The sequence below is a fragment of the Thermobia domestica genome, chromosome 13 (genome assembly GCF_964235325.1).
Source record: "Thermobia domestica chromosome 13, izTheDome1.hap1.1, whole genome shotgun sequence".
Classification (NCBI taxonomy): Eukaryota; Metazoa; Arthropoda; class Insecta; order Zygentoma; family Lepismatidae; genus Thermobia; species Thermobia domestica.
The window spans coordinates 18592101-18616810 of record NC_137466.1 but is presented as its reverse complement, the minus strand read 5'-3'; the positions used below and the strand labels follow the sequence as shown (position 1 = coordinate 18616810).

The 24710-nt window shown below is 37.1% G+C and overlaps 1 protein-coding gene across 4 annotated transcripts in view; it reads right to left on the bottom strand.

Moving 5' to 3' along the window:
* Positions 1 to 24710, bottom strand: part of LOC145668037 (cyclic AMP-dependent transcription factor ATF-2-like) — an 86994-nt gene that overhangs the window by 30084 nt on the left and 32200 nt on the right. For all 4 annotated transcript variants that reach the window (XM_081735506.1, XM_081735507.1, XM_081735508.1 and 1 more), the window contains one exon: positions 9104 to 9453. In XM_081735506.1, coding sequence (XP_081591632.1) covers positions 9104 to 9453 — 350 coding nt within the window. The remainder of the gene's footprint in view (positions 1 to 9103; positions 9454 to 24710) is intronic.

Sequence of the window (24710 nt, the reverse complement as noted above, 5' to 3'; positions counted from 1 at the left end):
AACATCGCAGATAAAGAACCACAGAGAAGATATACCAATCCACTAAATAGTTACACATCGATTCTTTCCAGGTGGCAGTTAAAGTCGATAGACGTTGACACTAGCAAATTTTGATTCCCCATAGCGCACAGTGGGAAAAAGGTCCATTTTAGTGGCTGAAAATTCGAAAACCAACACCTACGTCTAAAATGGCAATACGTAACGAATCAGAGATAGTGAGTCCACGCCATGTCATTGAAAACAATATGATAAATAAGCTAATGGGGAGTGTACGAATTGTTAAGTTTTGACCATATTTACATTTTCTGTTTATGTCCAAATGAAGCTATAAACTTCCGTGTTTGCGAAAACATCTCTTCGCCAGTTCGGTTGAGATGTTGAATATTTTGGGGATGTATCAATCACTTGGTACTTAAGTAATTCTTTACATATTGGTAGTCGTATTATTTTATTATTATGACTGTTTGAAATACGTCTTTAACTAAATAAAGCTCAAAAATATGTTTTTATTTATTATACATAATGTGTGTAGGGGACGCGGCAGAAGTCCTAAAAGGCAGAAGTCCTAAACGGCATTAGACCTAAAATGCACAAGTGCTAAAAATTATTTCGCGGCACAAGTCCTAAATGGCAGAAGTCCTAAAAATCATATCGCGACAGAAGTCCTAAAAGGCAGAAGTCCTAAACGGCAGAAGTCCTAAAATCATACCGAGGCAGAAGTCCTAAAGTGCAGAAGTCCTAAAAATCTCTTGTGGCGCTACCATCGCGTCCGTAAGAAGAATACTATCAATCTGTTAGTCAAAGTTTTAGATATACTGTTTCATATTACAGAGCCTTAGTTCTTACAAGTTATTTGTATAAATACATATTCTATCGTTCTGAAATAATAAATAAATAAATGAATGAAGCCTATTGTCCTTTCTTACTCTTTCCATGATATATTTCTACGTTGACAAAATTTTAACTTTTTACCAAATGTGATTCCCAGATCTTTCATAATGTCTGTTTTTCTCTATTTCCACACCATTGACTTCATATTAGTAACATTATTGTGTTTTAGTTATGTACGTCATAAATTTTGCTTTCCTTGTGTTGTTTTGAAGTAAATTATTTTTACACATATATTTCTTGTACAGAAGTCTTTCTGTAGCAAATAATTGTCATACTCGTAATTAACTACTCCTGGGATACGGCTGTTTTGGTGTAGGGCGTTTTGGTGCAGGGCGTTTCGGTGTACAGATTGCTCGGTGTAAGGACGTTTAGGTGTGAGGCTGGTTCGGTGTAAAAGTTCTAATGTTTACACCGAAACGTCCACTCTTCAAAATGAAAATTATTCGTTAGGGAGAAATAAATTCACGAAGTAGAATATATAAATTAATAAATAAAATAAAAATTAAATGTTTCTGTAATTGGCAAGGGTTACTTATTTATAGTGAGTCCCCTCGCTTCACTCTTATGTCAGAACTTCTTATATCCTCAAATGTCATATTTATTAATTGATTGGGAAAACGTTTTACAGTAATGATATATAGTAAAGAAAGTATGTGATGCATAAACATTGTGTACACCACACACACCTTATTACGGCAATAACTGTGCACAAATTGCAAAATGCTGCACAATCTTTGAAAGAAAATTTTCAAACACAGGTGGTTTTTCTTCCAATAACCGCTTTTATATCATGCATACCCAATAAGATTAGCAAATCTAGGAAAAGAAAACTGATTATGAATCAGTGTTTGGATCTTAATTATATTATTACGGAGATGTAAATTCATGTTATAGTTGTAGAGAAGGACAGTGTCAGAAAAAATGTCTCAAGAAAATTTTTAACAGCCTAAAGAACACAACAAGAGGCTGAATCCTACAGTTGTTCCTGCAGAAATTGTTTCTATTATGAGTTACTCTTTTGTTCTTAAAATAGGTCAAAGTTGAATTGTGACCACTCCACGAAACTAATAACAAAATGGACTTTGCATTAGACGCTTGAAGAAAAATCTCTTGGAACCATGATATTTTTAGGACTTGTGCCGTTTAAGACTTATGAATGTCACCCACTGTATTGCATAATAAATGTTCTTTGCTCAATCTTAAATTTACATCGTTCTTTATGTATACAGTTGGTATTTAATGTTCACTCGTGAAATGTCTAGTGAGCTTTTGTCCTAATTAAGTAAAATTTGGTGGATTTTTGTTCTACTCTTAATAAAATACGCTCCGCACAGTACATATTGCAATTCTGAATGTTTGCTTGGTTTCAGAAGTCTGGTAAAATATGCTTTTTAAACATTTTTTTAATTATTTATTTATTTTTGTTTTAGGAATTTGTCTTGGAATTCTCGTATCTCCATTCGAAAGAAACGAATTTCTTAACTAATTATGTAATTAATTCTTAGAATGAAATAGGTTGTATTATGTAATTCGTGTATAAGTGCAGAACAGATAGTGATAATAATAATCTTAGTAGTACAAATATAGCTGTTACTGTTGGAATTAGATACGTTCGTAACATTATTGCCAACTAGTTGCTGCATCGTCCCAATTTCGTGTGGTGGTGGCGAATTTCAGAACTAAAGCAAGTGAATGAAAAAGGCACAAGTCCTAAATGGCAGAAGTCCTAAAAGGCACAAGTCCTAAAAATCATATAGTGGCAGAAGTCCTAAACAGCAGAAGTCCTAAACAGCAGAAGTCCTAAAAGGCAGAAGTCCTAAACGGCAGAAGCCCTAAAAATCATACCGAGGCAGAAGTCCTAAACTGCAGAAGTCCTAAAGTGCAGAAGTCCTAAACTGCAGAAGTCCTAAAGTGCAGAAGTCCTAAAATTTAGGTCTAGTGCCTATATTTTTAGGACTTCTGCCTTTTAGGACTTCTGCACTTTAGGACTTCTGGATGTCACCCTGTGTGTAAACATTTAGTAACTGATGTATGGAGATGGCGTCTTCCTTTTTATTTCGATTCACATACTATAAAGAGTTAATGGTGAAAAAACTAGCTGCCAAGATCTGCTTATTAATTTTATATTATTTTTTGTAGCAAATATGGCCAAGAGAAGTCGGAAGCTATTTCAAGTGTGGCGTAATGCAGACGTAGTTTCGGATCGAAATACCTCAAAATGTCTTGCGAACAAACTTTGCATACATTGTTGTATTCTTCAGATCCCATAATTTCTTCAACCTCACAAACTACTATTATCTATTGCAGTCATACAGAGCTTCTTTCACCAGATGTAAGAAAATTATTATTAGATCCCTTGCTACCTGAGCCTGATGCAGTAACTCAGGATTCAAGCTCCGAGAGTGAATAGGTACGAATAGTAATGAGTACTATCTATGCTATGTAATGCATAGATACGTATGACATGGCTGAGAGATATTGGATAGAATCCTTGTGAATATAAAGGTGTAGTTCTTGTTGAGTGTCAATCTACCTACATGTCATACTACATATTTCTTTGTTAACTTCATAAAAAAATTCATACTACCAGAAAAAGTGCATCCACATACCAAACTATTACGTTACTTCCTTCTCTGAACAAAGTGGCTATGCATGTATCGATAAGAGCTACGTTTTCCTCGTTAACTTTATGCAAAGTTCATTATACTACAAAAACCAAACATTCTGTTTTCTGTTTTTCTAAAGTAAGTGGCTGTACATGTATAAAAATTGTTCGTTATAGTTGTTAAAAGGTTCATACTACTACAAGAGAACATATGTATGCCAAATTACTATGTGACATCCTTCTCTAAAAACGTGGATATGCATATACCAATATTTGTGATTTCTTCGTAAAATTCATTGAAGTTTCACACTACTACCTTACTTGTCTCAATATATGTGCTTACTTTTGTCTCTAACACACGTGGATACACGTGCAGTAATATAGGTGTTTTATTTAGTAATTTCATAACAAATGTTCAAGCTACTGCAAAGAGTTACATCCGTATACGCAACTATAAAGTTAACTCTTTCTCTGAAAGAAATAAATATACATGTAATAATTTATGTTTTCTTCGCTAATTTCATATCATGTTCATATTAGTACTTTATATCACCATCTTATGTTACTTTTTGCTGTAAAACCAACGGATATACACGTAATACTACTGATTTTCTTCTTCACAAGGTTCGTACTGCTCCAAAGACGTAAATACGTTTGTTGCAAACTTTGCTGCTAGCATATTTCTCTTAAATAAATGTAGAGACTGCTAACAATATGGGAGTTTAATTATTTAATTAACTAACAACATCTTATAATAATACAAAAAGTGTAAAAAGTATATAAAAACATGCTTTGCTAGAGCGCAACGAATTTTTCGCTGCTCGAATTACAATTTTTTTTCTACTGTGTAACGACTGAATGAGGCCCCAGAGGGTATACTATTATATAGTATTTTCGCTTTATTTTGACCTAAAAAATAGTGCTCTGTTGTCCCTGGGCGCCACTTTTAGAACACCCGATATATATATATATATATATATATATATATATATATATATATATATATATATATATATATATATATATAGTGGGGGCGGTGGCTCAGTGGTAGAGCGTTCACCTCCGATGCTTGGGGTCCCTGGTTCGATCCTAGCTGGCGCAGTGTGAACTTTGTGGTGGATAAACACCATGTTCGTGGGTTTTCTCGGGGTTCTCCCATTTTCTTCATTCCACCATCTCCTTTAGACTAACCGGCATAACCGTGGGACGTAAAACAGAAGATTTGATATATATATATATATATATATATATATATATATGGTGTTAATGAACTATACTCCGATAAACTGCAAGAGGCGATTCCTCACATCAAAATAAGAAAAAAATGCATGTGGACCTTAACTCCCAAACATGCTCCCAACAGAATTCTCAGATATAATCTGACTTAAAGGTGGGTCTAAATAGGCAAAACGAAAGCCTTGATATCAGTAAAAATGTAATGCGTCAGCGAAAATCGGAAGTGATAGGAATCGCCAGCTGCATTCCTCACGTTCAGAATAACGCGTGCTCTAACGTATTGTTTCACATTTATGCGCGTCAAAAGCGTGAAATATACCTTGAAACAATATATCGCAGCATACGTTATTCTGGGCGCAAAGAACGATGGGGGTGAAGATCGCTAACACTTCCATTCCGCCAACGCATTACGTATTCACTGATATGACGGCTTACCTTTTGCTTCTTTGCACCCACCTTTAAGTCAGATCATATCTGAGAATTGTTTGGGAACATATCTGGAAATCATGCTCTCAAGGGAATTCCTTACGTACTCACTGCACCTTGCTGAGATACGGCATTTTTGGATGGTGTATGTATGACTTCCTTTATGCTAATACGGACCGACAGTCCATGGTTTTTCATGTTCGAAATAACTCGTGTTGAAAGGTAGCTCTTCCGTGCTTTTTAAGCAGCCTTAGCTCTGAAACTATGCATTTTCCCCCAGGGATCCATATGAACATATTTTCTTAGTTTGATGTGGCGAATCGCCTCCAACAGTTTCTTGGTATACCTCATTAGCACCCTGTACATTTCATTATAAAAAGTGTTCTTGTAAAAGCTGCAACATCGTGTGTAAACGGAATGAAATTTATACCACAGTTTATAACTCTATACTAAAGTTATTACTTATTCTGCATTGTACATCTCTGATACTGATGAATGAATATGACGTGACTGTTATCAGAAGGTCTATATGTGCGGTATCGAATCAAACAGGGATTGGATGTGTTGTTGAGCTTTTCGTATAACGGTGCCCACCATCCTATTTATATGTTAGTCCACACTGTCCGTCACAGGACAATTACGAAAGCGCGACCAACTATATCCCACACATTGTCGATGGAAGACATGTCAGGCTACAATGTCAAGTAACAAAAATTTTTCACTCCTCTAAGGCTTGTATATTCCGGGATACATGAGGCTGGAATTTTTTTCCCTGAAATATCACAGGCCATGTTTCCAGAATTGTCTGAAAGAGTATAATCTCGGCCTCCATAATTTTCGTCTAGCACCCAGAGAAGTTACCCTTAGTACGTAGTAACCGAGATCGTATGTTGTAACCAGTGGGTCAAACACAATTACACCTGCCGTTCGACAGTACACGATGGAAGACTGCACTTACCATCATAACGTCTAATGTGTATGCGGTGAACACTGTAAGGCAAGTTTAAGCGAGATTGACTCGTCCTAAATAAAAAACATGAGACTTCCACTTAGCAAGTCAGAGACAATGATAATGTGCCAATTGTCGCCTGAGGTATTTGTGGTTTTAAGGCAAAGGAAGCTGTCGAGAAAAAAAAAAAAAAAATGCCTACAGTCCAGCACTCAACAGATGTGCCGAACCGTTGATGCACATACACTTACATCCGTCGAAACAGGTACTTAATTTATCAAAGTGATGGAAGTGTGCGCAAATTCAAAGTGTGAAGTATTCCAAGTAAGAAAGTTATTCCTTAATAGTTTTTTTTTCTTCCCTTTCTTCTCCACTCACAAGGAATAAATATTTGTTTTCGTTAATTCATGGAGTTTTGGGGGCGTTTTCATCATGATGTGAGCCTTTAGCAAGTGAAATGACTACTGCCGTTTCATGTATGTGTCTTTCTCTTGCAGGATGATAAGAGTATAGAAGTCCCGAAGTCCCCTGTGTTTCCAGCTATGTTACCAGCTGAAGGTCGGAGGCACGCAGTATAGACTTTTGTCTTTCATGTTTGTGACTGAATACTAAAAATATGAACACACTGCTGAACAAGACTGCACTTATTTAATATAAAAACACATTTACACGTGACGTTTCGATCTTCTAGCCTCTAAGGTACGTCTGATGAGGATCTTGGCTAGAAGATCGAAACGTCACGTGTAAATGTGTTTTTATTATATAAGTGCAGTCTTGTTCAGCATGTGTTTATTTTTCTGATTTTATTTGCAAGACGTATGACTATGATTGTGTGTCAGAATACTAACATCGTAATGGGATAGTGAATGTAATATCGAACTCATTAGTACTTATTATTGTGCAGGTAGCTTAAGTCAAGGGAATTAACCTATTTAATTCTTAATTAACCTTATTTGTCTTGCAATTAATACTTGAAATATGGGGAGTAGATATCCTTTTGGTTGGAATGCAAATCTGTCCCACACTCCTTTGCACTTCTTCAGGGATTCTCAACCCTTGAGCTCCTGCTAATTTACATATTTAGCGTCTTATCATAGAGCGTTTCAAAAGATTTTGGCCGCCGGTGAGGATCTTTTCACACAAGGTAACGCATACGAATTCTAAGAACTTAGATGTTCAGAAAAGAAGTGATGTGCCTAGTAGTCAGAATGCAGTGTGTTGCTGAACAAGGTTGAGTAGCGCGTACCATGGAGAACACACAATTGCTGGTCAGTTTCTTTTTTCGAGTTCAAATTGGGACATTCTGCACACCTGGAATAGTGGTGAATGGTGAAAGAAAGTATTATATCCTGTTGATATGTGAAATTTTTGTCGGTGACACAACATACATAAATGAACTCCGTGGCTACAGACCAATAGCATGTCCTGATGAGATCCTCAGAAACATCATGGAAGTAAAACTTCCGAAAATTGTTCTTGCAATCGCAGACGAATTAGGCATATACTATACCACTGCTGTTCCGCGGCTTTGCGCAATTAGTAAGGTGACACAGCTAGACTCATAGGTGCCACAAGAGTTATCCCAGACTGTAACGATCGCCATCTGGAAGTGCGAGGTTCTTTAAGAGTACGAAATTTTTGGGAAAGATTCCTGCCACTTCTGATGAAAAACTGGGCCGACTATTTCAATTGTAAACGGTCACAGCAATGAATGATAGTGATCAAAGAATAAAACCATCCCTCTACCTGCAGAAGGTGTTGATGCTGATGCAGAGCATTACGATACTGAACTCAATAAAATATACCGCAAACGGTTCGCAAATATCCAGCAATGGCGGACCTTTTGAGGATGATCTCATAAATTTACTTCTCTTTGATGTTAGCCCTCGCACCGCCACTGTTCACAATAGTGGAAAAATTTTCAGTGAACTACAGCTACAAATTGACGCATCTGTGCATCTATGATCTATAATTTCATTTTCATATCTTCATGTAAGGAATAATTTTCCAAAATTTATTGGGGTTACATCCGAACAACTTCTCCTGTATGTGCTGAAGTCAATAAATGTAAAGACAATTTGCATTCAGTACTTGGGTCTCATATGGCCTATCAAGGATTAGGGTGCTCTTTAGATTCTGCCTTCACTTTAGGTAGTATACACACGGAATTCCCTGATTTCTTTGGTGGACTACCCTCGCACTACATCCCATTATGCATTAATGAAATATACGACTAAAAATAACGGGTGTCCCTTTTTATCTAACTACGATGCGACATTTATCGGATTTTTCCGACAAATTCCCGACTGGCCATACAGACGAAAAGAGGGATTTCTGCATCCAGGTTGGTCTCTACTCTTTTAGCCGACTTCAAAAAAAGGAGGTATTCCTGAATTCGAACAGTTTATATACAGCGTCCGGAAAAAGTCCCGGAACGCTCCAATATCTCGTGAAATATACAGATTAGCAAAACAAACAAAAACCGTATTAAATAATTTTGAAAAATCTATCCAATGATACCAAACGCAACTCCCTATCCCCATCCCCTTCGGAGGTACGGGGGTAACTTAAATAGGAACCCACATTTCTTATTGCACATTTGGATTCCCCAGAAAAAGGGACAGTGATTTGACCCAGAATGGAAAACAGGACCTTCATGGATAACGTTCGAATCGAGACACACACACGAGACACGAGTTTTCCAATTTCTTTTTGGGTAAATATTTTAACATTTTATTTTAATTGGAAAATTTCATTCCTCATTTCAACGTTTCGAATAGTAACTTTACTCATCACATATTAATCAAAGCAAATTGCAATTACACTATTTAGAATTAAGATCCAAAATCTAAAGATTTACACGTAATATCCACTCCAACAATAATAGCATCAAAAAGCTGAGGGTTAACGCAAAAGGTAACAGAATAGTATTAACACATGATATTAAACTTAAAAGAATGATATTAAACTCAAATTAATAATAGCTTGACACTTACGTGGCAGTATTCAAAGTAATAATAGGTTTGGCACTCTCTGGCTTTGGCAAAATTCTTGTCACTTTCGCTCCACACGTGGACGTTTTTACGGAAGCATCAGCTTCATTTTTTACTACAATTTCTCCTGAGTCAGTGTCTGGTGTGGTCGATGATGGTTGCAGTATTTGCTTTGTATCCTGACCAAACAAAGATTCCAAGCTTTCCCGGCCAGATTCCGATGAAGGATCACTTGTAGATCTTATAATCGATGGTGGATTTGTAGTTGAAGTAATACTGGTTTCTGCATCAATTGGAGGAAAAATATGTGGAGTATGTAACGTGTCATCTGTTTGTTCCCCTATTGGATCCACCTAGGTAAAATAATATACAAAAAAAAAAAAAAAAAAGTAAGTCAGCAAAGATAGAATGTAGCACAAAATGTATATTTAAAACAAACAAAAAAGTCTACTAGGAATGGAAATTCCTGCCATTCAGACGGGACTAGACAATGGTGCTATGTTGAGCTATGTTTATTACTTTTAAATGAAACACGAGTAATATGGGTAATATGAATAATATGGAACCCATGTAACGTGGGTTCCTGTCACTACGGCATGGCGCGTCCTCAGGTTGCGGATGGAGGAGAAGGCCTCTAGATATAAAGGTTAGCTGCGAATATACTGAATACCGTATACGTACGCGTAATGTCCGCACCCCAACTCCATAGATATTTTTTGGGAAAAAAACTGACCCGCGTAATATCCACACCCTAAAAATCACAGCTTGAAACTCTAAGTTACGTCTTGTGGTATTTCTAATACGGTACCAATTTTCGTACTTCTGGCACCAGACACACTATTTAAAAATTTATAATAAATTACACAAAATAATGTGGATTATTTTATTTCGTGTAAAATACAATTTTAAGCTAAATAAAATAATTTATATACTAGCTACATACTCTTTATGGATTTTGAGTCAATCCCTTGAATCCAACCTTAATAATAATTTCCAGAATAATACTTGAGTACCGGTAGTATATGAGATATAATAATATCTATAATAAAAACGTGCTTTTTTCTTTCCTTTTTAAAAAAGAAAGAAAGCACATTTTCGTACTTCTGGCACCAGACACTGTGTCTGTGAGTCATAACGTCGGCGCCAGAAATCTGGTTAGCAGACGGGAGATAAGAACGAAGTGCAGTCCAAACAGGTTCTCTGCGCACCTGCATCTTGGATTTCCAGGAAACGCTCGCTTTGCAACGACATTCCTTTCCGCTCCTCTAATGAATCGCGTATTTCAAGCTTTGTTTCCATTCATTGTAACAGTGCCGATCAACTGTCTTGCTAGTAAGTGGCGTGTGTAGAATAAGGTATGGGGAACTACAGCAACTATACAGCGGTTTTTAAATTAAAAGTCGTTGAATTTGCGCAAGAAAACGGAAAAAGATCTGCAGCAAGACAATTTAAGGTGGATGAAAAATGGTGAAGCAACTGGTGAAGCAACGCGACGAACTGACGACAACAAACAAAAACAGACGCGCGTTTCGTGGTGGAAAGTGCAAGTTTCCGAACATCGAGCAAAAAGTGGTTTCATATGTTCGTGATATGCGTGCGCAGGGCTATTTGGTGACGCGGGAAATGTACCAAGAGCTCTTGCTGCAGCACGAAAAGAAAAAATTCCTACTTCGCAATTCAAGGAAAGTGAAGGCTGGATGCGAAGAATGATGAAGAGGAATGGGTTTTCCTTTCGCCAGCGTACTATTTGTCAAAAAATGCCTAGCGATTACGAAATAAAGTTAATGAACTTTCAACCCACCATAATCGCAAAGCGCAAAGCTAATCAATATTTAGCCTCGCAAATTGCAAATGTCGATCAAACACCCGTTTGTTTTGATGCTTCCGATAATCTATATATATAAAAGAGAACGTACAAATCCTTTGTCCGCTCATCACGCTAATACGGCTGAACCAATTTCTTTTATTTTTGGGGGGTTATTAGGATTTGGACCCTAGATGGTTTTTATCATATCACTTTAATTTTCAATTACCAGTGTCTTGAGATAATTGACCATTCAGGTGTCCATTAGGTACAAATCCTTTGTTAGTTCATCATATGTATAAAAATAAACGTATTTATATGCAACCCGCATGACCGTGTCACTCGGCGGGTTAACATAAATGACAGGCGTTATAATGGTTTTTATCATATCACTTGAAAGCGAAAAAGTAAAAATTATCTAAGTAACAAAGTTTATTGCGTTCGGGGGTGACCGCAGCGAAGCGGGGCGGGTTAACATAAATGACAGGCGATATAATGTTAACATTTACTGCAATCTTCTATGGTTTTTATCATATCACTTGAAAGCGAAAAAGTAAAAATTATCTAAGTAACAAAGTTTATTGCGTTCCGGGGTGACCGCAGCGAAGCGGGGTGAACGCTGCTAGTTACACAATAAATGATCGCGGGGCGAAGTCTGTACCAATTCGCACGTGTGGATCCGAAAAGCAACGCAAACAGTTATGTTAGCCATAACTGCAGACGGAAAAAAACTTCAATCGTATGAGGTTTTCAAAAGAAAAAAACATGCCGAAAGAGAAACTGCCACCTGGAATTGTGGTACGAATTCAAGAAAAAGGGTGGATGGATGACGCTTTAATTCCGAACTGGTTACAGTGTGTGTGCTGTAAGTGACCTGGCTCACTGTTACGGCTACGTTCTCTTCTTGTTTTGGACAGCTTCAAAGGGCATCTCACAGAGGCAGTGAAGAAACATCTTAAAACTTCGAGAACTGATCTTGCTGTAATTCCAGGAGGCCTAACATCAGTTCTTCAGCCCCTTGATGTTTCCGTCAACAAGCCATTTAAGACTGCATTCAGGCGCAGCTACCGTGATTGGATGGCTTCTGGTGGAGCGGGTAGAACGGCCACTGGACGTCTAAGAGGGGCGTCAATCTCAGAAGTTTGTACGTGGATTCTTGCTGCGTGGAAAAGCAAAAGCATATCCAGTGATCTCATTGTTAAAAGTTTTAAGATAACTGGTATATCAAACGCACTTGATGGATCGGAAGACGATCTCCTTTTGGGAAGATAAAGTGAACGAAGAAAACACCGATAATGACTCGGACTTTACCGACAGTTCGTCAGATGACGAATGAAAAAAAGGAAGGAACAAAAGTACCGGCACTGCTTGTGTATTAACATTTGTTTCTTTCGAATGGAAGAAACTGCTTATAAGTAATATACTCTGTTTTTAATATTTTTACATTTATGATTGTGTTGAGTTTGTGACTTGATGAAAATTATGTTCGAGGAGAAAATAAAGGTAAGCTTTAAATAATTTGTTTCTTGATTTTAAATGAAATAAATTTGTTTCAATTAATGGTCCTAATTTGCTTTTCATTTAATTATTTACCGATATTACGTAGGAAATTCAAAATGAAATTTACTTCGAAAAAAAATTAGACTGCAAATTGCGCGTCTTTTGAACGACTCGCGTAATGTCCGCACCTGAATTTTGACACCGCGATTTTAGTTTTTAAAAAAAAAAGTGCGGACATTACGCGAGAGTATATGGTAAGCAGTCGCGGACAGACGACAAGGAGTGGTCCTCCAGCTTGGGAGTTTGGATAAGGCAAACCTCATCCTGTAAAAAATAAATAAATAAAAAAAAAAAAGAAAGAAAATTGTTTAGAAACATTCACAGAGGCTTCGGACAAGGACTGATAACTTGGCACGGCATCACCAAAAGAAAATGAACATGACATTTGGAATATAGAATATTAGAAGTCTTTATAGGGCAGGCATTTTAAAATCCGTGACGAGTGAGTTGAAGAAATACAGGATGGACTAAGTAGGAGTTCAGGAAGTTAGGTGGGAAGGAAATGAAACTCTGAATTCAGGAAATTTTACGTTCTTTTGAGGAAAAGGAAATAAAACTCACCAATTAGGAACAGGGTTTTTCGTTCACAAACGAATAATATCACCAATTAAGCGGGTTGAATTTGTTACTGACAGACATTGGGTGATATCACTAAAACGGAGAAGTTACTCATTATTTCCAAATTTGTAGTAATTACTCACATTGGTATCAATAAAAAGAGAACTGAGCACTAGTCGTCTCGGCTAACCTCGGAGAAACCCTGTCCCTTTGGAGTAACCACACCTCTATTCTCGAGCCGAGTAACTACTCCGCGTTTGATATCAATAAAAATCGAAGACTCCTCTGTGATGCTAGTAACTTCTCAAAATTTGTGGAGCAAGATAAATAGATGACTCCGTGCGAAATATGGCAGAGTATATGATTGTTTTGCTACGTAGAAAAACTTGTAAACTGCATAGAAATGTTGCAAATAGAGATTACAAAAAACATTATAGGTTCACGAAAGAAAATGTAGAGTGGTTAGCACAACACTTTTTAGGAGAATCAACCGAAATTCGGTGTGGTGCACTTCGTAATGAAGAAAAGATGCGGGTTTTCTTGCGTTACGTGAGTCATCCGGGATTCCAAGTCGGAATGTCAGGGGATTTTGTTGTGGCTCAAGGTACTGTGTCTATGACTACTATGAGTGTAATGTATGCGGTTATTGTGAAATCTGAAAATGGACTGCTTCCAGAAGTGTGCGTAATATGCAAACAGCAAAGGCAGAGTGGCAAAAACAATATACATTTCCGGGTGCTATCGGAGCACTTCACTATACGCACGTGGCAATAAAGAAACCTAGTATTTTGGAGACGAATACACTAATAGGAAGAGCTCCTTCGTGGCTAAGCGGTTAGTGTACATGTTTTTGGCATGGGAGACCCGCGTTCGATTCCGAGCGGGAGCTCGTGAGGTTCGGATTCCACGTTAATCAGTGGGTCCCGTCTCATATAGCCGCGCTACTGAAAAGGACGTTAAACTCAAAATCAACTCAACTCAACGTTGTTAGGAAGGGTGTATACATAAGAATGTATTTTGTTTATGTCAAGGCGAAAGGGGACACGTATGGTGTGGAAAATGCAATTAGATAGACGTGCTTTATGACGTGGGTGGCTTGACTTTTTTTAAAAGGAAACAAAGGGGCCAAGTGTCTGATTTCGTTCATAAAGCCAAACAATCTACTAAGACCTTGGACAACACGTGATATGCACTTGTCGTGTTAATCTTGATATTGCTGGATTCGAATCAACATCCATCAGCTCCAATAGGGTCGTTCCCATGGTTTCAGTGTTACTTTCTTGTTTCCCGTTTTTTTCTTTTTTCTTTTTCTTTTATTGACGCTCGAATATTAAAGATTCTCTTTTGGATTTGTGTCTCAGTCGTCGTTATATTTGATATTTCGTTGCATTTCACTGTAATTGCCTTCAAAGCTTCGGCATTCCTTCGTTTACTTTCTGGTAACTGTGTCTTTGAAAGTATCACTGGAAACTCTTTTATAACAACCACAAATGCACTTTGATTGAAGCTGTCGTTGCTACTTACCCGTTCCATGGCGTTTAGGATTACTACGCCATAGGTTAAAAATAACGAAATGACCGCGCGACGAATGGGAGAAATGAGTAATCACTCTTTTATTGATACGACTCACTGCCACGCGCAGAGGAAACGCGAGTGAACGTTCATAAATCTGGAGCAGTCTAGACCTGAGTAGTGGGTTGTTTTATTGATACCAAACTGAGGGAGGAGATTACTCCAGCTGTAGTTACTCCGATTCTCGAGCAGGACTTCTCAGGAATAGTTACTTATTTTTATTGATATCACCCATTCTCTTATTATTCTTAAGGGTCGGTGGTGTGATATTATTGTTTTAAATGTACATGCGCCAACAGAAGATAAGGATGGCGATATAAAAGGATATTTGACAAACTCCCGCGATATCATATGAAAATTCTATTAGGGGATTTCAATGCGAAGGTAGGATGAGAGGATATTTTCAAACCGATTATAGGGAACGAAAGTCTGCATAAGGAAAGTAATGACAACGGTGTTAGACTCGTGAACTTTGCAACATCCAGAAACCTTATCGTGCAGAGTACAAAATTCCAACATCGCGACGTTCATAGATATACTTGGACCTCACCAGACATAATTAAATTGATCACGTTTTAGTAGATAGAAGACAATTTAGCATAATTGATGTCCAGTCGTTTAGAGGGGCTGATTGTGACACTGATCACTACCTGGTAGCAGCGATAATACGAGAGAGATTATCGTTGAACAAAGGAAACATTCAATGTCTGAAAACGGAGAGATTTAATTTAAAGAAATTATAGGAGAGCCACGTAAGAGAGGAATACCAGACTGAAGTTTCGAATAGATTCGCGGCTTTAGCAGATTCGGAGTGCACTAGTGTTGAGGATACTTGGATTGAAATTAGAATTAAAATTTCATCAAAAGAAAAATTGGGACACGCGGAAATACGTAGGAACAAACCATGGTTGCACCAGGAATGCATTAAACTAACAGAGAAGGGAAAACTTCAAAATTACGTTGGCTACAAAATCCGAATGAAATAACTACACAAAATTTCACAGATATCAGGCGGGAAACTTCCAAAACTTTTAGAACAAAGAAACGCGATTTTTTAAAGTTAAAATTAAGGAACTTGAAGATAATAGTAAAAATAAAAACATCCGGGAAATGTATAAGGGGATCAGTGAATTTAAGAAAGGCTATCAACCTCATGCTTATATATTAAACAAAGCTGACGGAACAGTCCTCACTGATACATATATTATCTTAAATAGATGGAAAGATTTCTTTGACGATTTGCTGAACACGCAGCCAAAAACTAATGTGCGTGGAGAAAGGGAGATACACACCGCAGAACTGTATATTCCAGAACTCAACCGAATAGAAGTAGAAATCACTGTAAAGAAATTAAAGAAACACAAATCTTTGTATGTAGACGAAATTCCGGCTGAGTTAATTTTAACTGGAAGCGAAACATTGTGGAACAAGATACACAAACTCATTTTCCTTGTCTGAACAAGGAGGAATTGCCATCAGAGTGGAAAGAATCAATCATTGTTCCAATCCACAAGAAAGGCGACAAAACTGATTGTAATAATTATCGAGGCATTTCTCTCCTGTTAACATCCTATAAAATCCTTTCAAATATTCTATTAGCAAGATTGACCCGATACGCAGATGAAATTATTGGAGATTATCAGTGCGGATTTAGACGAAATCGATCAACTATCGACCAAATATTTACCATTCGCCAAATACTCGAAAAGAAGTGGGAATACAATACCCCGGTACATCAAGTTTTATTGATTTTAGAAAGGCTTACAACTCGGTTAGCAGATAAACATTCTATAACGTTCTTGCAGAATTTGGAATACCGAGAAAGCTAATTAGATTAATTAAGGTGTGTTTAAATGAATCCCAAAGTAAAGTCCGGGTAGGAAAATTTTTGTCCACGAGCTTTCATGTCGAGAATGGCCTGAAACAAGGAGATGCGTTGTCGCCATTATTATTCAACTCTGTCCTGGAATGCGCTATAAGGAAAATAAAAAATAGCAACCAGGGCGTAGAGTTGAATGGTGTTCACCAGATTATGGCGTATGCTGATGATGCAAATTTAATAGTGGATGATAGGAGAACAATAGAAAGAAATACAGAGGTCTTAATAAACGCTTGCAGAGACTTGGGTTTAGAAATAAATGCAGAGAAAACTAAATACATGGAAGGCATCGAGACCGTAATACGGCAAATTATGGATGTGTTAAAATATTAAATAATACTTTTGATAAAGTGGATACTTTCAAATATCTACAATCAATATTAACAGACAAAAATCATATTCACGAAGAAATTAGATGTCGACTAAAAGCAGGGCATTCGTGTTATTATTCTGATCAAAATCTCGTGTCCTCGTGAATTTTGTCGAGGAATTTGAAACTTTAAATATATAAAACGATAATCATGCATGTTGTTCTGTATGCTTGCGAAACATAGTCGCTTACTCTGAGGGAGGAACATAGACTAAAAGTTTTTGAGAACAAAATCCTGAGATGAATATTCGGACCCAAGAGGAACGAGAATGAGGAATTGCGGAAACTTCGTAACGAGGAACTACATAGTTTATATGGTTTACCGAATATCGTTACAGTCATCAAGTCTAGGAGGCTTAGGTGGGCAGGTCATGTAGCTAGGATGGAAGAAAATAGAAACGCTTTCAAAGTCTTGACTAGAAGACGAATCGGAAAACGACCTTTAGGAAGATCTAGGCGCAGATGGGAGGGCAATATTAAGTTGGATCTCGCAAAAATAGGAATACAAAGTAGAAACTAGATCAAGTTGACCAAGAATAGAAATCAGTGGAGAGCTTTTCTGAACGCGGCATTGAACCTCCGGGTTCCATAGGTCATAGAGTTAGTTAGTTAGTTAATTTCATGAGTGATATTGTGTATTACGTATTCAACCAGATTGTCATTTTCGAGTTCATTACTGTTTCTATTTTGATATATCTTTATTTGGCCTGGTTACATTCGTAACAGAATATCTGACATACACAAGTAATGAATTTTAGAAATCTGATGATAATTTTAGAATGAAGAAAGATATGTTGAATAAACTTCTCCATTAAATATTTTGGTAATTACTTTTCTCGAAATCTATACATATTACTTTCTCTCCATGCAAAAATTGGAATCAGGATTTAAGAGACCAGTTTTGATGGTTACACCCTCTCATTAATATTACAGAAGAAACTGAAAGCCTGTCACCACTGAACAATATTTCGTGATCTTTATTACTTCGCAGACGCTCACTTCGAACATAAGACGAAAATACACCCTGTTTCAAAAAGAATATACGAATTTCGAATGCATATATTTATTAAACTTTAAGACATACGAATATGAAATTTTACACACATATTTACGAACCTCTCAAGTTCAAATTACAGTTCAAAGTTCAAACTACAGATGTTTAATATGTCCTCCATCAGCGACACGAACAATATCACATCGATACTCAAATTCCTCCCATACTCGGGCAAGCATGTCCTGCGTCACTGATGTCGGTTCTTCAACTCTTCCAGGTTCTGTGGGAGTTGTGGTACATAAACGTTGTCTTTAACGAAACCTCACAGGAAGAAGTCACAGGGTGCCAAATCCGGTGACCATGGAGGCCAGCTGAGACATGCTAAGTCGCCAGCTCCTTGACGACCAATCCAACGGTTCGGTAGAGTTTCATTCAGATATTCACGCACTTGGCGACTCCAGTAAGCGGGTGCCCCGTCTTGTTGAAAACTGAAGTTGTCTTCGTGCAGCCTCGGAAACAACCAGTTTTGTAACATAGCGAGATACTGCTGATTGTTAACCGTGTTTCCATTAAAGAAGAATGGGCCGTAAACAGATGATCGGGATATCGAACAAAACACATTGACTATGGATGAATCTCGTACATGTTCAATGACTGCATGTGGGTTCTGTAGGCCCCACATTCGAACATTTTGTTTGTTTACCTGACCACTAACACGGAAAGTCGCTTCATTACTGAGCACGGTGCGTTGTGCAAAAGTGCTATCATTGTCAATAGCATCCAGAATCTCGTTACAAAATGCCACACGTTTGCGTTTGTCATCAGGATGCAGAGCTTGTAACAGCTGTAACTTGTATGGCTTCATAACCAAAACACGACAAATTGTTGTTGTCGGCACTTGTAACTCTTGACTGGCACGACGAGTTGATTTTGAAGGATTACGTTGGAAAGCAGTTTGAATTCGTGCAACATTTTCTTCAGGAACACGAGGACGAACAGGATTTTTTCCTTTACACACACATCCTGTATCTACAAACCGTCAATACCATTTGCGAATGTTCCACTCATTCGGAGGATCAATTTGGTACCTCCTGAAACGTCTTTGCATTGTAATCACGGAATTACACTTCGCAAATTCGAGAACACAAAATGATTTCTGCTGCGGAGTAGCCATTTAAACATATGACGGTTACCAAGCAAAACAGAAGACAACTGACATGTAGCGGCTATTAATATAAACTAGGCTATGTATTCGTTTCTCCAATAGCCGAGCCGAGGCGCAGCGATCGATAGTTTGGACAAAATAATTCTTTGTAATACGTATATTCTTTTTGAAACAGGGTGTATTATACTACACACCAGTCTTTATGGAGGTCATTTTGAATTTTAAACTGCAAATAAAGATTTAAATCTTTGTTTGTTGTTGTTGAAGAAAAAGAAGGAATTGACTTAGTAAATGTGAAAGGATAAGCCCTTAACCCGTTTATGTGTGCTGATCCTAAGTGATCCACACCAGAAAAGCATATTTTAGCCCATTGTGTAAGTTTGCAATCCTTTCGTGCATGTTAGGCTAAATATAAACCTTTGATGTGTTGTCAATAGGTACAGATTATGCGAAGTTGTTTCAGAGTAAACTTAAAGGTTAGGAATGGCGCGTTGCTTTCTATCAAAAAATGATTTTTTTAAAACTATTTTAGAAATATGCTACAAATGTTAAAACTAAAAATATGTCGTGAAAGGCAAATACGTCTAATATCTGAATGACAAAACTTTTCATAATATACGTATAACCTCATGTTACCAACAAATAAACTGATTTATACATGGGCTCTTCTGCATAAGTAGTTCATACCTGAAAACAGTTCAATTCATATATATCCTTCCATGCAACAATAGAACATTATACCTCTCTGTACTATTTCAGGGCTCATAGTGGTCTGATCTCTTGTAAATAGTTGAAGAGTGACCAAACGTACAGGAAAAAGTGACCAAAATCTTATCATGCCCCTTTTTCCCTTTGTCAATTTCTCCATCACCTCTCTCTTTGTTTGTTGTCTTGTTTCATCTTTTCTTTTTTACTTTTTTTGAGCTTCCTCCTTTCTTAGGTTTTCTAAGTATGCTTTGTAGTTACGGTAAGCAGACTTAGCAGATGTAAGAAGCTTCTGAGTAAGTGGAACCAGTTCTGGCCTATTTGTGAATTTCTTCATCCCAGACATTATACAGGGTGGCCCGAAAGTAAGTATACATTCCTGCATTGATCAAGTATAACATTCTAGCTTATAGGTTTATTTGCTTCAGCTATTCCGAGCTTAAGATATAAGTAAAAAGACATTAAGAACAAATCATAAAGAAACTATGGTTAACAGTAAGAAATTATATAAAATGCACTGAGTTGATCAGTACGGGACTGTATACCTACTTTTGTGCCACCCTTATTTAACTTAGCATTGAGAGTTCTCAAAGCCGTGAAATATTCAAATTCATAACCTACTCTTAAGAAGAACATACAAGAAGCATAAAACAAGACGAACATGATGAACCACACACACACACACACACACACACAACGTTGAGCGGAGCGTTAACTATTACGAGAGGAAACTAAAAGACTATTATGATAGAAGAAAGAATAGACACAGAAAGGTTCTCAACCCTACCTTGAGAGCTTAAGCATCCACCAACCATCCACTGTGCTTTAGAAAGAATAAAAGCTGAAGTGAGAATAAAGCTGACTGTTTCACATGTGGCAGCAAGTACTGAAGCTTTCAGAAGAACAATGTGTAACAAGTTTCTGCCTTTTTCCATTTATTTTTTTATTTTTCTTAGAAAACTGCTAATGCAAAACATAAATCACACGAAAAAGTCACTTTACCTCCCAAAAAAGTAACTTTTAGTGATAAATTTGAAAAAAAGTAACTTTTAGTGACAAACTTGAAAAAAAAAGTAACTTTTAGTTAAAAAAAAGTGACTTGCTGTGAGCCCTGGTATTTGGAACTACAAATTAGTTCGGTCCGTTTTTAAAAGATGGCTCTGTTATGAATATTTCATAGTGAAAGCTGATTTCGGTGGAGTCAGAGAGGTTAGATATCTCTCAATATTTAGTTTATATCGCTTTAGCTTTTATACAAAAGCCCTGTATTTTACTGTGTTGAATATCATATTGTGTGTTAACTAAGCAGGATTTCCGAAAGTTTTAGTTTTCTGTCTTAATTGAAAAAAAAAAAAAAAAAAGTGCAGCTGCAGCGCGTCGAATGCTTGTAGAAGTTTACGGTACCAATGCTCCAACTGACAATCACATAGGGAATGGTTTCCACTTTTCAAGGATGGTGATTTCAGCGTTGAAGACAAGTCTCGCCCTGGACAGCCAAAAAAGTCGAAGACAACAACTGCAGGCATTACTCGATGAAGATCCGAGTCAATCGCAAGAGGAGCCTGCAGAATCATTTGAAGTTATGCAACAAATAGTTTCATACGATTGAAATTCATGGGATTGATTCACAAGCAACGCAATTGGGTGTCTTATGAACTGAAAAGAGAGACGTTGAAAGGCGATTGTTTATTTGCGAGTAGCTGATTCAAAGGCAACAAAGAAAGGGCTTTTTACATCGGATTGTGACTGAGGATGAGAAATGGTTATCCTACAACCTCAAGAAAAAATACTAAGCTATGCCCGGACAATCGTTGCCATCAAATTCAACATTAACACTAAAGCTGAATATTCATGGTTCGAAGGTCATGCTGTGTATATGGTGGGAGCAAAAGTGTGTTGTGTACTATGAGCTACTATAATCTGACGACTCCATTACGTGTCATTGGTGTAGGCTACAATTGATTTATTTGAGCCGTGCATTGCGAGAGAAATGGCCGGAACACGAGCAAAGAAATGACAAAGTTATTGGCCTCAAGTCGCAAAAGTCGTAAAAAATATTTGGAAACGCTCAAGTGGGATATTTTACCGCACCCACCATATTCGCCGGACATTGCTCCTTCTGATGTTGTTCCGAAGGATGCAGCATGGTTCATTTCTTTCGCAGAAACCGAAAATTGGCTCGTTACTTGGATCGCTTCAAAACACGAGCCTTTCTTCGAGATGGTGATGGAAAAAAGAAGTAGCCAGCGATGGACAATACTTTGATTAATCTGTTCATTCATTTTGTTCTAAAATAAATGCATTTTTGAAAACAAACAAACGGACCGAACTAATTTGTACTCCCAACAGCAGTGTTGAAGTAGTATGTATGCCGTGAACCATTTTTCATTTTATAAATGGTGTATTATAAGTTATGAGGAAAATATTCAAATAGTATAAATAATATTTATATCTAGCGACAATATTAAAGCGAAATTATCACTTTTCACTCACATGCTCACATGAAAAGTTTTATGTTCATTTGATTTGTGATGTAGGATAACTATCTCACCAAATAGTTTCGTCAAGAGGAAAGATTCAAATATGTCGAATGACGAGGAATACTAGAGTGAAGGATCCATTTTAGCTTCTAGTTCCGAGGACGATGACTAGCGCAACGCATAACGCACGATTAGGAAGCGAAATGTCACAATAATACCTGAAACTGCCTCAAATAGTTCTGAAGTTAATAGAGTTGATGAGTTGATTTTGAGTTTAACGTCCCTTTTCAGCAGCGAGGCTATATGAGACTTGGACCTACTGATTAACGTGGAATCCGAACCACATGAGCTCCCGCCGGGAATCGAACCTGGGTCTCCCGCGTCAAAGGCGCGTACGCTAACCGCTTAGCCACGGAGGAGCTCCTGAAGTTAATAGAAACCGACTCCGTAAATATTTCAACAGCCCTCTATCTTTGATGACATAATAAGACACATTTATGAAAATATTACTTCTTGTAAGACACAAGTTTGCCTCGATCCGTTTCGGAACTAAATTGTCCCTTTGATTTTTCACATCCCCTTTAATCCAGTAATGGGCCCATTATTTTAGGAGGGAACCAAAAAAAAAAAAAAAAAAAAAAAAACTTTAGGCGGGCCAATATTATTCATTAGAAACAACAATGGAAGCTCGTGAGTTTATTCGTGATTAAGAATCTTGTCGCTGCCGATATAACTTTCAGGGAGGCAACATCTGGCCCGCTGGTCGTACTTTGTCCATCAGTGGTAAGTCAATAATATAGTTACGCACATAAACTTGTATGCGATCCAACTGAAAATAAATAAGACAGAGAACTTACGAACCAAGATTCAGTCATCTGCCTGGAGAGATTATTGGAATAAAAAAATTGGACCTATTTGAATATATATATATATATATATATATATATATATATATATATATATATATATATATATATATACACAGAATATTGAAAAATATGTCACAATATGTTTAAAAATGCTCCAGTACTTGCACACCAATTTTTAGAGAGTAGGTGGAGAATGATCAAGTACTTCCAAACAGCCTCAAGGACCGGACGTTTTAAAAGATGGATCTTTGGATAGTTCACATACTAGTTCCTCACTGATGTCTTGACCTAATTACGATCGGTCCTATTGTAGTGGAACTATAGACCTTTGAAATTCATTTCTTCACGTTTCCGGCCCCTTTAACTACGAAACTATGCACTTCCGACTACAGGTTTATATAAACTTTTTGTCTTATTTTGATGTGAGGAATTCTATTCTATTCCTAAAATAATGTGACAAATTTTTGTAAGACACTATATATACCGTTATATATATATATATATATATATATATATATATATAGAGAGAGAGAGAGAGAGAGAGAGAGAGAGAGAGAGAAATAGATATATGTAGATATATTCGGCATTATTATAAATTCTAATATGTGGAAAAAATTGCTCGTTTTCTGCATTTCAGTAACATGCTGTTTATTCCTCTTAGATAAAATAATTCTTCGAAGTTACATTGAAATATTGACGCATACTGTTCCTTATATAATCCAAGCTCCCTCCTCAACTTCCGTCAATGCATGTTGTATCATATTCAAACACAAATTTTGCCAAAATTTTGGAAACAAAAGTATTTTTTAAAATTGTGTTTATTTTTGATGTACTTAAATTAAGACAAGTGAATTAATTATATATATATTGGTAAAAATTCATGAAGAAAGGGATTAAGAAGAAATAACTAATCTATTTTTTTAAACTTATTTGTTGGAAATGATTTTTAATTTATCACCATGTTTGTATGCTCCGTTATTAATTTGGCTTCATGTATTATGCTTCGGAGAAGTTAACACATTGGGTGATAGCAATAAAAATAAGTAACTACTCCTGAGAAGTCCTGCTCGAGAATCGGAGTAACTAGCTGGAGTAATCTCCTCCCTTAATTTCGTATCAATAAAACAAACCACTACTCAGGTCTAGGCTGCTCCAGATTTATGAACGTTCACTCGCGTTTCCTCTGCGCGTAGCAGTGAGTTGTATCAATAAAAGAAGTGATTACGCATTTCTCCCATCCGTCGCGCGGTCATTTTGTTATTTTTAACCTATGGTATAGTATCCTAAACGCCATGGAACGGGCAAGTAGCAACGACAGCTTCAATCAAAGTGCATCTGTGAATGTTATAAAAGAGTTTCCAGTGATACTTTCAAAGTCACAGTTACCAGAAAGTAAACGAAGGAATGCCGAAGCTTTGAAGGCAATTACAGTGAAATGCAACGAAATATCAAATACATCTCCGACCGACCGACCGACCGACTGACTGACTGACTGACTGACTGACTCACTCACTCACTGACTGACTGACTGACTCACTGACTGACTGACTGACTCACTGACTGACTGACTCACTGACTGACTGACTGACTGACTGACACACACACACACACAAATCCAAGAGAGAATCTTTAATATTCGAGCGACAATAAAAGA